A 15840-nucleotide genomic window follows, 5' to 3' on the forward strand; every position below is an offset into this window, starting at 1 on the left:
ACTAAAACCAACCAACCAATCAACCACAACAAGGAAAAAAAAGACAAAACCAAAGTTAAAAAAAGGCAAAAACTCTTTTCCAGCTGCTGTTAGCTGTCATCAAGGTGCAAAACATTTTGCACTGGAGTTGTGGAGCATTCTGCTCACAGGTAACAAGAACCACCACCTGGTACAAACATCCTTCTTCTTCCCCCTGAGGCAAGGAGACACAAAAGTCTTGGCTGATTATTTAATGACCATAATCTGTTTAAAGTTCAATATTACACTTTTAATACAGGTTTTGAAGATTCACTTCTGCTGCTTTTATTTTCTACTCAGAAATTTTAGGCTAAACACCAGCAGGTCACAGTGATTATTTTAAAAGTCACCAACAAAATTCTATTTGTTCACAGCAGATTGCAAGTCAAGTCTTTCTGATACAGCTGGGAAACTATGCCAGCTTTTGGTTGGCTGCCATAAAACTACTGTCTGAAATACAGTAAACAAAAACAGAGTGGTGAAAGTAGAGCATAGCTTCTAATTTTCCCGGAACATGGAGAAAGCAGGAACACTGCTAATTGCTTCAATCCAATATTTTTCTTGACATAACCTTAGAACATAACTGACTGATCAGCAGATTTCAGTGTTTTCTTCTTTCAGGTTGTCTCAGCCATATATTATTCTAAAATAGAGAACCAGGCCCTAAAAAAAAGTGTTCTAGCAGATGCTGTTTCAGAGTTGCTCTTGAGAGATGATTGTTGTAAACACTTTTTACTGGGCTGCAGTTAGGTTTTCTGTAACCCTGATTTCTTGCAACTGCAAAAAAATGTATTATTTACAGCTGTGTAGCTGTAATATTTATTGCTGATTTACAGCTGACCTGTAGCTGTGACTCAAAACTCACAGTAGCCAAAACCAGCATGTGGCCTCATAAATTATGACATTCATAAAGACCAACTTGTCTTGCAACTGGATAAAATCCATATTAAAGAAATAAGTAGATAAAAATGTAATCTGGATTTTTAAAAGTCCCTTTTTACTATCAGCACTTCAGCTGTGAGCTGATTAGCACATTCAGTGTTAATGCAATGTTATACTCAGCCAATTAAATGGATTAAAGCATCAAGTAACAGCAAGGTGCTCAGGGTTCAGCGTTTTCACCAAGTGCAGTTTGATTTGCAGTCTTCCACCACGATTACAGCTTTGTCTGGCTGGACACCAGCATGTCACTATGGACTGAAATTGCTGATTCTCACATGTGATCAGCCAAGCACATTTGCAGCAATTCTTGCTCCAGCTCTAGCAGCAGGCCTCTGGACAGTATCTCTCTTTGCACCCTATTTCCCAAGAAGTAGGTGACTGCAGAACTAACTCCTCAGACCCAAATGCCTCATTTCTTGCCTGCTCTAACCAGCTGTTCTCATCTGAATTGACTCCTTCAGAGTCAGTGATCCTCTCAGCGTTTCAAGCCAAGCAGGCCCATGCCTGCCCCTACTCCTGTCTTCCCTTCCAGCACACGGTAGGCCATCCATCCATCGCTTTACCTCTGAATATGAACTTGCCTTCCTCACAGACTCACTTCTGTTTTGGCACATGCTCAGGCTGGGAAAACCAATCCTTCCCTGTAGGACATATCTCTGCAAAGTACACCCCATTTTCCACTTTCTGGATGAGTTGTTAAAAGCCAGTCATGGTCATTACCCTCAGAGTGTGTTTACGGCTCCTCAGGCTGTCTTTCAGCTGGATTTTATGGCTTCTTCCTGCACAGCATGACTGTCCCATCTCTCAACAGTCAGTAATGGATGATCTAATGCAGCCTGGGGAATGACTACGCTGTCCAGCAAGTACCCCAGCTCACCACATGCCCCATGTAAGATTAATTCTGAAGGATTCAGCACCCCTCACATTTTGCTAGTCAAAGCTGTCAAGGTTCTTTCAGTTCATACTGAAAGACAGGGATGAAAAGTCTTGGCATGCCTGGTTCAGGCACATGTGTCAAGACAGAATGAAATATCTTCTGCCAGCATCTGCATCTCTCCACTCACTAGAGGAAGCACAGGCAATGATCTGCTTTGTACTCTGACACCTGAGGTCTAGCCCAGGCTCAGGGAGTCTTCACTATTAACAAAACCCAAAAAACTACCCTGCAGCCACATTCCATGTTCAGCACAAACAGCCAGAGCTAAGTGGAGTCAATCTGGCCACAGAAAGCTCAAAGACCTGATTCTCCTGACCAGATCACCTTGCCATGGGAGTTTTTCAAGGCAAGTCAAAGCTGCCACTGCCAAGAATGTACTCACTATGGGGGTAACTGGGAATCAGCTACTTCTGCAGCTCTGAAATCAGTTCTCTGTTCTGCCACCATCAGTGTGCCTTCAACCTGACCACTGGGGTAACTGAGAGCACCTCTGACTCCTGAGAAGTGCTCTTATATAAGCCAGATACCTATCCACAGCCCTCAGGTCAAAGACAAATGGACACGGAGCCTACAAAGAGGAAGGAGGTCTCTAAAATGCTTCAAACATTTCTTCCTTCACACCATTCCTGGTGCTACAAACTGCAAGCAGCTATAACATTCCCCACTGTAAGAATCACTCTGTGCAAAACATCTTGGAAGGGTGTTAAAGCTGTAAGGGAGGCATCATGGGGAGTGAAACTGCAGAAAACAACACTTTTTTTTTTGTTGCCCTTTGAAGGAAGGCTCCAGGAGGTGCCCTGGTGACCTTGAGAGGAACAGGTTTAGATTCCCAGTCCTACCATTTTTCTCAGGATGTATCTGTAGTCTTCTCACCCTCGATGTGCCCATAAAAGAGTGAGTAAATGGGTCATCTTTTGCTGGAAAGGCAGTTTCCAGCTTTGTCTGACCAGAGAACTTTCCATTGAAAGCTGAGAAGGTAGGAAGGTTTTTTTAGGAAATGAGGGAGAGAAGTGTAAGGTAGAAAAGGGGTTTATTCTTATTTTCCACAAACCCTTGCAAAATAGCCTTTAATAAGAAGCAGAACGAGACACTCAGCTGTATAATATCCCAATCACAAACTACACTGACATCTTAAGGAGAATGAGAGGATGAAAAAAGCTTTAGGGTATAAGAGATAAACAATCACATCAAAAGCACGACTGTGTTAATGAGATGGCAGCTGCTTTCTTTCTTTGCAAAACATAATCTGAAAAAAACAGATTAAAAAGAGGAAAGTAACAAGATTAATGGTGGAGGCTGAGTAGTTTATAATGTAAAGAAAACCACAGATCACAAATTTTTCATCTAACTTTCTTATCACATACTAAGAAGAACAGTAATATTTTTTGGTAAGAATATTATATACTGTCTTCTTGGAGACAGCTTTTGAACCATATGCTATCACTCTAATTTAAGTGAGCACACACTGATGAAAAAACAGCCAGAAAATTGAAGGTTTTAGAAAATGCTTGAGAATAGCAAAGTCAATTTGAAGTCTCTCTGATTGTTATGTTTACATTCACTGTGGTTCACGTCTTAAGATGATGATTCAGCAAAAGTGGAAGCAGTTCTTTTAAGAATCCCTCTACTCACCACTTGATTTTGCTTACATTAGTGGGGCTAGCATGAGTGCTGCAAAGGTCACTTTCAGGGGCAAGCAATCAAGAGCTTAAAGCAAAGAATGCACACAGCCAGCAGTTGGGCAAGATAACCACAACACAATACACATTTGATGTGCAATTCCTCAAAAAAAATCTAAGTCAGCTCCTTTGCATAGGCAGCCTTGGCCATCTCTATTAAACATACAGCGGAATTTTTCTGTTTTGTTTAGGGTTCTGGTAGCTGTAACTCAGGCTGTTAGAAAGACAAAAGACAAAAATAAAGCCTTTGGAGCAGTCAAGTCTTAACAACATCAGTCCCAAAAGATGGAAGTTTTAAGCTAGCAAGACAAAGAACGCTTTAGCATAAACCATATACACTTTATCATATGTTTCTTGTTATCAACCCAGAACACAGTCTTAACCACATCTGAAATTCCCAATATCTACAAGACCAAGAACAGGTGACCTGTGCAGTGGTGATGAGGAGCAGTCCACAGGACCCTCTGTATCCCTCACTGTGCACAGGTGAGGCTCAGATCTCCACCTGCACATGAACAGCCTATGCATGTAGCAGTGTGCTCTGCAATGTCTTGAGCCCTAGCAAGTCACCTGAGACACCTCACCTTCATTCCTTCTGTCAGTAGACACAGTTAATAAAGGTGGAAAAATCATATCTACAACAAGCAGTTGTAAAAAAACATTTTAATATTATAATAAAAATGGAGATTAACAATATTTTGCAAAATCTCAGACCTAGAACTACTGTTTTCTTTCCCATTCAGGTGGAAAAGCTGAACAGAGGTGCACTAGAAGCATGAAGTAGATGAAGTGAGCAGTATCTGATTTTCTTTGAATTTGCCAATTCCTTCCCAGGAAGTTAAATGACTAAAGCAGATTTTTTTCACAGAATATGGCAGTAATGGAAAAAAAAATCAAAGGGAGGACTATTGTATCATCTGCCTTGACTTTGGAGCAAGGCTAAAATGTAATTTATTTTTCTGCAGAGCACAGAGAGCATTAGGCACTCTAAAGTATTTAAGAGAGCAAAATTGCAATTTCTACCGGTTGTCATTAGAACACTGAACCACTTAAGGTTTTGAAGGTGGTTTTATCCTGCTATCAAAGTATCTTGTGCAAATTTTAATTGAAATAACCCATGGCTAGACCAGATGAAAGAGAAAAAGCATTCTCTTGTAATGCAATAAGAAAGGGACAGCCTCATTTTTAACTCCACTGGGATTAGATCTATTCTGAATTTGTTCAAGGAAGTCATGTTTGTTTTCTGGACTTAGGAATCACTTTCAGTCTGTCCTTCTGTTGAGCTTGACCTCAAAAGTAAGTTATGTCCAAGGATCCCAAAATACTTCAAAAATTAAAGGTTATTCCTTGAATAACTGAAGCTTAATTGAGATGGTTTCTAAAGATTTATCTCCAGCAGTTTAAATTTATTTCCTTTTTTATCATTCACATACTGATACATGTTGTAGTGAAATCTAGAACAAATTATATTAAAACGTGGTCCAGAACTGCCAGAGGTGGTGGGGGAAAAAGAGCAACCTCTTTCATTATACCTGCCTTAAACCAAGTGAACACAATCTTTCTGAATAATCAACATCTCATAGTTTAAGAAAACATGTATAGAAAGCTGTGAAAATTGGATTCTCTAAGAAGGGCAGCAACATATAAGGAAGCACTCTGAGCATCTCTGAATATTCTCAAAAGGACAACAGGCATCTGTTCTGACTTACTGACTGCTCTGACTTACTAAGTAGATAGTGAATAGTGTCAGTGTAACACTTAGAGGATCAAATTCATTTTACAGTATTTGGGACACCAAACCTCAACCCCAGCACATGCTGTAAGCTGTAAATATCACATTTAAAATTAACTTTCTTCACTCAAGTTTTTCAAGCACAATCTGCACATTACTTTTATTTTTATTGTTACCTGAATCAGGATGAGTACAATGATCCAGCATGAATGTAAAAAAGTTGGATAGCTGAGTATGCAAAAGAAAAGAACAAATACACTGATCAGTTTACGTGATCCAACAAGCATTAACATCTTTCTTCCTCAATTACTTGCAGTTTCCCGTTTAGGGGGATATAAGTCACTACTGTATATTTCCATAGTATCAGCCTGCAGTAATGACACAATTTGTGTCCTACTACAAAAATAGCTAGTTTTCCTTTTTTTGCTATGAATTCACAACTGACACTTCATGCATACATAAAATGTTTCAGGGCTGTTTCACTGCTGTTGATGTTTCCCACCACCCAGACTATTTGCCTAGACTTCCTTCATAGTCAATAGAAACAACTGCTACAATGCACTGAGCCAACTTTAGACACAGATGCTAGGATGAACACAAAGGCCTATAAGTTCCAAATTTCCTATACTGACCCTAAGGGAAGCCTGGGCTGACATGCTGAAACACTGATATCTCTGTTGCACATGTATTGCCTCATAGACAATTTAGATCACCCTTAGTGATCTGTAACTGACCTGCAATCCCTGGCTAACAGAGCTGCTATACAGGAACCTATACCCTAGACATGCTGTATGGCAGAATGGTGTCCTGAAGCCTATGTAGTTACATTCATCTGTATGACTGTGTATGAATACACACAACTTAGTTCATGTGTCAGGCAGGGAAACAGTTTTATTAATCAAGACCCAGCTTTGTAGAAGAAATCACCACACACCCATTTTGTTTGTACAACCACAGTCCTGGGGATAACATAACTGTTTTATAGGAAGAATGGAAGATTACAAACCTGTAGTTGATCCTGTTCATCAGCATATTCAATTGACTGAAAGATACTGAGAGAATAGCGGCGCCTCATCTCCAGCCGGGCCATGGTAAAGCGGTACCACTTCTGGATGAGGACTGCCGCTCTAATAACTGTCAAAACAAAGCAGTGGAGTACACATGGATGCAGGATAATCTACAAGGAAAATATGCATGCTGCCTTTACAGAATTTTGCAATCAGATGATGATTCAGTCCATTGTGCACAGTCAACAAGATGAAATCCAGTAAATATGAGACTGAAAAAAATACATTATGTCTTTACTGTTTCTGTCTTCTGACACAAATCCCAAGCTAGCTGACTTGCTCAGGCCTAAGTAGTTAGTAACCTTCACCATTTAATTCTCTTGAAGATAGTACCCAGGTAAGAAGTCAGTTATGTTCAGCTGATGGGCACGCTATGGGTTTTGGGAAGGTGAAGAAAGGAAGAACAGTTTAGCCTATCAACAGTGTATTTCTTTATCAATCTCCAGTAAAAACCTTTGATTTTTCAAGCTGTGACATGAACAACCATTTATGACAGTATTTACAACAGCCTCTTCTACCAGAAAGTTTTTGCCTGCAGAGCTGCATCAGCAAACCAGCGAAATTCAAATCCTAGGATAAAAAGTTAACAAATGGTATTGAAGGGTAGAATATGTTGCTTACAGAGAAACCAAAAAGGCAGTGACTGGCTAACAAAAGAACACTCACCCCAAAAAGTCAATGGAACATTCCAGAAGACCATTTTTGACTATGTGCTGAGTATGCATTCCACTCAGCACTTCAAAAAGTTGTGTCTACAATGGTGTCAGTCTGGAAAACTGCTGGAAACTTCACTGAAGGACAATCATCAAGACTACAGCCTGGAGGAAAGAGCCTGCTGCCTTCAGGCCTCATTCATGCTACAAAGAGATCACATATCCTTTAAATGCTCAGATAAAAGTTTATTAAGCAGAGAAACATCTGGGGGCAGAAAGAGGTCCTGGGATGGGCACTGTCCTGCATTGCAAAACAGTAAAGAAAAACTCTGTACTACAGGGACAACAGTCAATTATTGTAACTTCTCACAAATACCAGGAATTTTTACACTAGGATGAGTGGAACCTGAGTGAGAATGATTAATTTCTTACTGATAGTTATGCAGGTAGGAACAAATATTAATTGGAAAGTGATTCTATTAATAGAGTATAACATTAAGAAAACATTTTTATAAAAATGCTTACAGATGCCATAACAACATGTTGTTTGCTTATTTTACCATTTATTAGTACATGGTATAGTGAAAGTGGTAAAATTTTCTAGTCTAGACAAGACCAAAATCCAGAAAGTCTCTGATCCTATAGATACTGCATCCATTCTAGAAATATCCTCCTGCCTGAAGGAAATGTGATCTTTATATTACTAAGAGCATCCTTCAGACCCTGCATAAACTCTGAGATTTCTTATTTTCTGTCCTTTCTGGAAGTCCCCACCACTACAGACCTGAAAGCCTGAGACATTACAGCAAGGCTGTCACCAACATTTCTGTTTTTGAAGAGCACCTAAGGGGCAAAGCACAATCACCAGCACAGAAATGGATTTCCAGCATCAGAGCCATTAAATTTCCCATTAAAGCCCCCTGGGTTGCTTTATGGTCCTGAGCACTTAACATGGCACAGTTCCATTGCTATCACATAAGACAGATACATATCAATCACTTTGGTTAATGTTGCAAATCTAACAGAACATTTCCTGTCTTTCTTTTTTTTTTTAATTGTACTTATTACAGCACTGTTATTCTCAGAACATGAGAATATGATTCAGAACATGATTTCCATACTAGGCTAAACTGCATCTCTAAAATAAATTGTTATCAGTTGAAGAAGGTCTCTATACCAACAAGTATCTGTTAAATTTGGGTTATTAATGCATTAGAGAAATGTACAGCCGTAGGCTGCAAATTGAATGATTCAGCATCAGCAACTTGACTACCGTTGAAGAGCAGAAAGGAAACCATCCAGCAACTCCAGAAGACAAAACACAGTCCAGCAAGCACACAAAATCCTAATCCCCACATCAATGTGCATTGATGGTTGTTGATCAAGAAAGAGTACAGCTCCTCATGCCCACTCCAAGCTTTTACACATTCAGAAATATTCCCAAGTAGCACATCCCCAAGGTCTCACATGGCAGAGATGCATGTAGGCATGGCATGCAAACCCAAAGAGGAAGAGCTGCCTCCCTGTTACAGGTAGGTCTGGGACTCTGGATGATTCCATTCTACTTTCACCTCTGTGGTACAGCCCTGATGCTGCTTTGAAATAGCATACACAAAGCAGAGGGCTGCTCTCAAACCAGTCAGCTGGGATCCCTGTAGCTATGACTAAGTGTTCCTGCTTCTTAGTCACCATCTTCCTGTGTGTCGTGTCCTGGCTTGGTAGCCAAAAAGAGCCTTCATTTTCAACCATGGCTGTTCAGCATAATAATGTCCTAACACTATGCACAGTACCATGTAACATGGCTCTCTGCTGACCAATAAATTGTGCTTTAATGAAAAACCTTGAAAGAGAACACAGAGGGTCTGAACAAAGGTCTGAGTGAATCCTGGAATCCACCTGCCAGTGCAAAGACTGCTGAGTTCATATCAAGGTATGATTAAAAGGAGGGTGATGATCCAAGTCCCGTGGAGACTTTCAGCTAACAGCCTCAGTATTTTTCTGGGAGAATGTCAGGCCAGGCACTTGGTAGGCCAGAAAACTGATTTTGAAGTCATTGTAATAGCTCTGCTTTATTGCACTCATTTCATAATTGGGATCACACAACAGCAGGGAAATTGGGGCGGTTTGCCCAGGAACCTGTGATGTGAAAAGCCATAAAAGGTCCCACTCAATACCTTACCCCCTAAGCTTTGCCAGTGACAGAGTGAGCACAGACACCTCTGAAATTAAGCTTCTGTCCCAGATGCTGTGACTCATTTACAACCCAATCTGTCAATGTTAGAGGAGATCTAAAGCTGCTTCCTGACCTCAGCCAGCATCTAAAAGCTATGCACGGTCTTAAAAAGAAAATAATTATAATATAATTTCCCTGAACAAGTATTTTGACAACAGGACTGGGGGGGAACAATCTTTTTCTGGTGTTAGAGAGAGAACAACCTCTTGCCCTGAAGATGAAGGCAACACTCACCATTCTCTGACTTCCTGTCAGCTACAGAACTGCTGCACCCCATGGTTCCAATGATGCTGCCCATCCGTTTTAATTGCAGCTGATACGAAGCATGTTCCTCTCAGCTGTTAGCCTTATACATATTTCCTGTGTTGTCCCTTAGGTGATGAGGGGTACACTCCTTTGGGCTCCTGGGCTCCTCCTAGTATTCCTAACAGGGATGAGATTGGGAGGGAGGGATAGAGAGAAAAAACAATCACAGAATCTGAAGAACCTTCAGCACATAACAAATTATTGTACAGCACATCCTACCTAAACTGGACCATACTAGGGTTTTTTTTTCCCACATCTGATTACTATCAACTTGCAGTCAAGAGAAATTAACTTACTAATTAATACAGTTCACTCCTTACATGTTAGCTTAATGTTAATGTGCAGCAGTGATTTCTTATATGAAGAATAGCTATTTAAAGCCTTACTACCAGGGACAAGGGACTATGGAGACACATTACTCTTCACTCTGATGATTTGAAAATTGGAACTGCAGAATTTAAAAGATTTTAAATTACATGTGATAGTACTGCTAAAAAAAAACCAACCCTCAATCCTCCTAACACTCCATTGATTTGAAAAGTTGCCTTACCACCCCATTTATCACTTTATCGTTCAGTGTCACTACCACCAAATTTACCAGGACAGACAGCACCATAGCAAATCACTTCATTATCAGATTTCATTTAAATGAAATATCCAATTTTCTGTTGCATTTCTATTGAAAAAAATCCAAGGAAAATATTTTGTTTCATTAAATAGATGAACAAAATGCATTTTGGAGTGAAGTCTTGGGTTTTTCTCCTGGTACTTGCTCAGCTCTTCACTAAATAGTATCATTTGCTAATGCAATGCACTCTCTAATCAACAAATTCAAATGAATACAATTCCTCTGAGATACAAAATGGATCAATTTCTAAGTGATAAGATGCTCTTAGGTACTGAACTTTGTTTTAGCTAAAGATTTCTTATATGATCATGCTGACACCTCTCTCTCTGTCTCCAGGGATACATCTGACATCTAAATTATTTTATCTGTTGTTTTGTTTCATTTATATTCCTTTTCTTTTAACTTGAGTTTTAAAACAAAGAAGAAATTCATCAGCATAAAATGAATGCTTAGCTACTATTTTCCTTTGGCTTTACTAGCAGAAATCAAAATAAAAAAAAAGGATACATAAGAAAAAAACCCCATAAATGCATAACTAGGTCAATTTAAATTTCAATAATTAGAAAATACTTATAGTTGTGGGTCTGTATGTGCAGATTTTGACATTTATTACTATTATATATGATATCCTGTCCTGTCATGTTAATATAACACAACTCTTTGTAGTTCTGGGGCTTTTTTTCAGGGTCCCACAAAACAAAGGTATCCTACACTTGTGCTTGGTCTGACTCCTTATGAGTCAGTAATCATTTCAGGAAAGAAGGATTTTAAGATTTTTTTACCCACAATGGACTGCTTTACTTCCCTCTGAAGGAGGTATCATGTAATCCAAAAAAAGTGCTCTTACATTAATTTTGAGCCAATCAATGGCTTTGGCAGCATCAAATACAGCACTGATATTGCTAATAGCTCAAATCTGTCTTCTCTCCAAACAATTCTTGCTCTCCTGGTTACCATCTCCTCACTTTTCCTCTCAAGAAAATCTCAAGCCTTCATTACTCCATATCAAACAAGCCAGCCATGACTTGAATTGTGATGTGAAGACTAAGGGCAAAATAGATCTTGCAGTCTAAGTTCTATGGTAGCAAGACTCATGATTAAAGAGCAGGTCAGCCTGTGCCCAGCAAGTGGGCAATGGGAGCCCCAAACAGAACAGGGCCCCCTCCAAACCACAGCAAACAATGGGCTGACCCATGAAATGGGGGCTGAATTGTGCTCATATCCTGCTTTCAACGACTTCAGCTTTCCTCCCAGTCATCACCACTCTCTTCCACATACCTCTAAACTCATGGACTTCTAGAACCTCCTTGAGCAAAGAAATTGAAAGGTAGAGGCATAGGGACAAATTTTATTGTGACAGCAGTAAATGAAGACAGAAACATACACTTGCAGCTTGGAGAAAAACTTGTGAAGATATAACCTATAATTAAATCTCCTAAAAGGGCCAAATCAAAGAGCTAGTCCAGAGGAATAATCATCATCTTCAGCCCTAAATATCTGCATTCTAAAATGGACTGAGTGAGCATTCAACTACCTTTTCATGACAACTTCTCAAGTGGCTATGGAGCCATCCTCGCTGCCAACCTTCATGTCCAGACTCCAGGCCAGGAGAGTAATTTCTGTGAGCTACTTATTACACAGTGTAGAAGTGTCTGGTGAGGAATCATTTGCCATTAAAAAATTTCCCCAAACGCTGGCTGATAAAATGGAAAGCTGGGCTTTTACCAAGGTATTGCAAGAGACACAAGGTAGCTAGATGAGAATTTGAAATATAATGCTGTGTTAATATGCTGAATATTATACCACTGATTTACCTTTAAGAAAGAATCTGTCATGTTGAGTAAAAAGCAGGCATTCAATTTCCACAAGTCTGTGATCTGCCCCACTTTTAGACATAACTTCAAAAAATTGCTAGATTTCTCTCAGTTTAGCAAAAAAGCCACTTTTGTGAGAGATAGGCACTGAAAGCACAACCCATCCGCTGAAGCAAAATAAAATGTCTTTGCAATCATGCCAACGGACATGCACAAAGCTGAGCCAGAGTGGCACATGCTGCTTTTTCCTCAGTGACAGGAGTCACTGGACATTACAGACAACAAGTGCTTCAAAATCTGGGGTTGAGAACCCAAGCAGTTGAGAGCCTGATTTACAGAAAATATGTCTCAGCATCATTTGGTCCGGATGTAATAGGTGCTGCCCCAAATCAATCATGCCTCCAGTTTGTCAGTCACATAAAGACCAGGCTGCCTCAGCCTCAAGGAAAATGGAAATCCTGTAAAGATTTATAGCTGACTTCTAACGAAATCAGACAGCATGGTCTTTGAGCAGAGAGCCATCCTTTAAAGCACACCTTGCCTTTTAAAATTATTTGAGCTGTGCTACTGGCAGACAAGTGTAAACTAGGTTAAACCTGAGGATATGGGAGCCATACAAATAAGAGCCACAGGGATTTAAGTTCTTACTCCTCTGTCTTTTCAATTGTTTCTTACCTTTGATAAACAAAAATGAAAGGCTCCTCCTTTTACTTTTGTTGGGATGGGGTTTCCATAATTATGCTACTTCCCCTAGCAGTTGTTTCAACAGCTCTCTCCAGCAATGTGCCTCCTTTTGCTACTCATTCCTTTTCTCAATCATATTTGTGAACAGGTAGCTATGATCTCCTCCCATAACACATCTTAGGAGGTACACGTACATGGAGAGGTGATGAGATAGAGACAGTTTTCTGCATGAAGATCAGATGGATGGATGGATGCACCTAAAGAAAGAGGCTTTCCATTGGTGCCATCTTGCTATAATTTTTTTATTTCACTGTGACTCACAGATTTCCTTTAGAATTGTTTTCCTTTGGAAACTAGGACAGCAGAGAATGTAATATGCTACAATATGTAATAATATGGTTTTGTGAGGGCTTTGCTTTGTGCATTGCTGAGGGAATGAAGCTGGAAAGACTAAAATACCCTAGAGAAGAGAATCCAGACATTAAATCACAACACTCAGGACAGGACCTGCAGAAGGACAGGTCTCCAAAACTGTCTTGTTGGGATTATCAAGGATGGGAATCAGGAGATGAGTTGAAGATCTCATTACCTAAAAGACCCACCTTGCAGAAAATAGTTTGAAGCAGTCACGGTCTGTAGACACGATTTTCTGAGCCTGAAAGAATTTCAGCCTGTCAGAGGCTCACCTGTTCCCAGGGGAAAAGTTCCTGGGAACAGTTTTCTCTCCAAAATTGTGTTATTGTAAATAAATAATATTTCTCAAAACAATACTGAATAGATGTTCTTAGTGTGTTTTCTCTGGTCCCACCAATGGGACCAAAGAGGGTGTTGGTTTATTATCCAGTCATGTAACCTGGACCAAAACACCTCGTAAAAAGGAGTTAAGAACCCCCAATTAAAGGCTTTAACCTCACGAAGCAGCTAGTATGTGTGTGTGTGTCTGATTATCTTAAAAAGCCTCAATATATCATGTCCATCAGCGACAACAGTCAACTAGCAGAGTGAAATGGAACCTGGCTATGGCACAGGAGCTGTAATTTTGACACCAACACCGAATTTGATCTGCCAAGGGGTTGATATGAGAACATCAAATATAAACAAATCAATATGTCATTAGGTCTCCATCATTTTACATCCTGAAACAAACTAACATTTCTACTAAGTGATTTTCAGTGATTATATATATGTGAAAGACAGAAATGAGAAAGGATTTTATGTTAACAGATAATTTCTTCAGCCTGTTCAGGGAAGCAGGGCTAAGCTCAATACTGTGCTGATGGAATGACTTCTGTAAGTGGCCGTGTTGATAGACCTCAGTGTTGGGGCCAGGAATCAATAGGGAATGGGATGCATGTGGTGGGTTGAGCGCTGGCCAAATGTTAGTAAGATACCAGAAATCCAGTAAAGCCTGAAAGAGAATAGGATGAAGAATAGGATGAAGTTTTAAGGTGGTTTCATATTCCTGAGCCAAAAAATGCACTGCAAAAAGAAATAAAAGCAAGAGTAGCAAAAGTGTGAACATGTAGATAATTCAAACAATCCCTTAGCTCAGGAGCTGCATGCAAATCCAAGGAGAATATGTAGAAAAACATGGTGGGAGAATACCAGTTTGTGATATTTATAATCAATAAAGGGTACATTCACATTTGACTTTTTTCTTTTGTGCAGAAAATAAACAAACAAAGCAAGCAGCCTCATTTTTTTGTGCAGCACGGCTTTAGGCAGATACTTTACAAAGAGGAGGAGTAGCAAATACAAGTGGACAAATGGGGTACACATTTTTCTTCACCTTGAAGGAGAAGCAAACCCATCATATCACTTTCCAGAAATGTTAACCGCCTCTAGGGGGAGATTTCCTTAGGCAATAGGGGGAAAACTGAAATTCTTGAAGCGAATTTGGTTCTAGTAAACTGAACCCAACTGGACCATAGAAGTTAACACCCTTTAAGCAAAAAACTATATCACATACTCTCCTGCAGTTAATGAGCAGGGTCTTAATGACATCTGAAAAAGCAAACTTCAGAATAAACATGTGTTGAAATCTGAGCCAGTTCAAAAATTAAATTCATGCTTCAGAGTGGTTTTCATAAAATTTTAGTTAAGCATCAGAACAATGTTCAAAATATAATAAAAATTATTTTTTCTAAAACAAAAAATACATTAAATACATTAGTCTCAAAGCTATTTGATCTTATCTGTACTCAGAAGTTTTAGATAACTGATTTAGTCCAGGTCAAACATTATAGTTTGAAGCACAGTGATTCTTCTCATGGTAAAATCATAAATAATGACACATACATCTGTAATTTGTAAATTCACTTTTTAAAAGTGAGCTAAATATATATACATATATATAGATAGATATATACATACCCCACCCAAAGATATTACCTTTTTTCTTTCTGCTTCAGCAATACTTTGTACAAGGGTACCTTTAGAAGATTCTTTTTTTTTTAAGAGCAAGCAAACCCTGAGGGGTGCAGCTCTGCAGAACAGGTGCTCCAATTCTCTCTGGAGCTCTGGAGATCAGAAGCTGCAATGCACTTGCTCTCCACCTATTTATACAGCTTCCCGAGAGGAAATTTCTTGAATGCTGCTCTTCAGAAACAGTCAGGGGAAAATGCTGTTTTCATTGCCCAACCTGATGTGAAAGCTCATGGCTGCAGCCCTCCAGCTGTGCTGTTTCCACATTGAAGAGCTGTTTTGTCACCATGCCTCCTGAATCTCAGGGAGAGAAAGGGATGGGCTGAAGTTATCTGCCTTGCATCTGAAGTCACATGATCTCTTTCGGCCTTTCTGCTGTGTTGAGGCAATGATTTGCATTTTAGCAGATCCAGCACATCGGAAAAAAACATAAGGCTGTCCTGGTTATTTGGTTATCTGATGTTACTGGCATGGTTATGAAAGCCCTAAAGGAAAGAAACACTGAATTTATCACAAGGCATTGCATCTGTGTGCAAGTGATGTAAGCAGTCTCCAAATCACTCAGTCATACCCAGATAATGGCACAAGTATGAAGCACTCAGATCTTGTGATGGGAAGCATTGTGCTAAGGCCTTCAGTTCCTTTCTTCATGCATGGACATGTTTTCACCATAAATGTGTGACTGGAATTCTGTGGACTCAGTTCATGTTTTGGCTCATCTTC

At 39.6% G+C, this 15840-nt stretch overlaps 1 protein-coding gene across 1 annotated transcript in view; it reads right to left on the bottom strand.

Moving 5' to 3' along the window:
- PPEF1 (protein phosphatase with EF-hand domain 1) overlaps positions 1 to 15394 on the bottom strand; it is a 34784-nt gene extending 19390 nt beyond the window's left edge. The window contains exons 1-4 of the mRNA XM_005516848.3: positions 15085 to 15394; positions 9496 to 9685; positions 6315 to 6442; positions 5485 to 5536 (exon numbers count right to left, since the gene is read on the bottom strand). Of these exons, the coding sequence (XP_005516905.1) occupies positions 5485 to 5536; positions 6315 to 6442; positions 9496 to 9559 (244 nt within the window). The 5' untranslated portion in view covers positions 9560 to 9685; positions 15085 to 15394. The remainder of the gene's footprint in view (positions 1 to 5484; positions 5537 to 6314; positions 6443 to 9495; positions 9686 to 15084) is intronic.
- Positions 15395 to 15840: the final 446 nt, after the last annotated feature.

The sequence above is a fragment of the Pseudopodoces humilis genome, chromosome 2 (genome assembly GCF_049639895.1).
Source record: "Pseudopodoces humilis isolate 2021_Gansu_Grassland_sample_001 chromosome 2, ASM4963989v1, whole genome shotgun sequence".
NCBI classification, from domain to species: Eukaryota; Metazoa; Chordata; class Aves; order Passeriformes; family Paridae; genus Pseudopodoces; species Pseudopodoces humilis.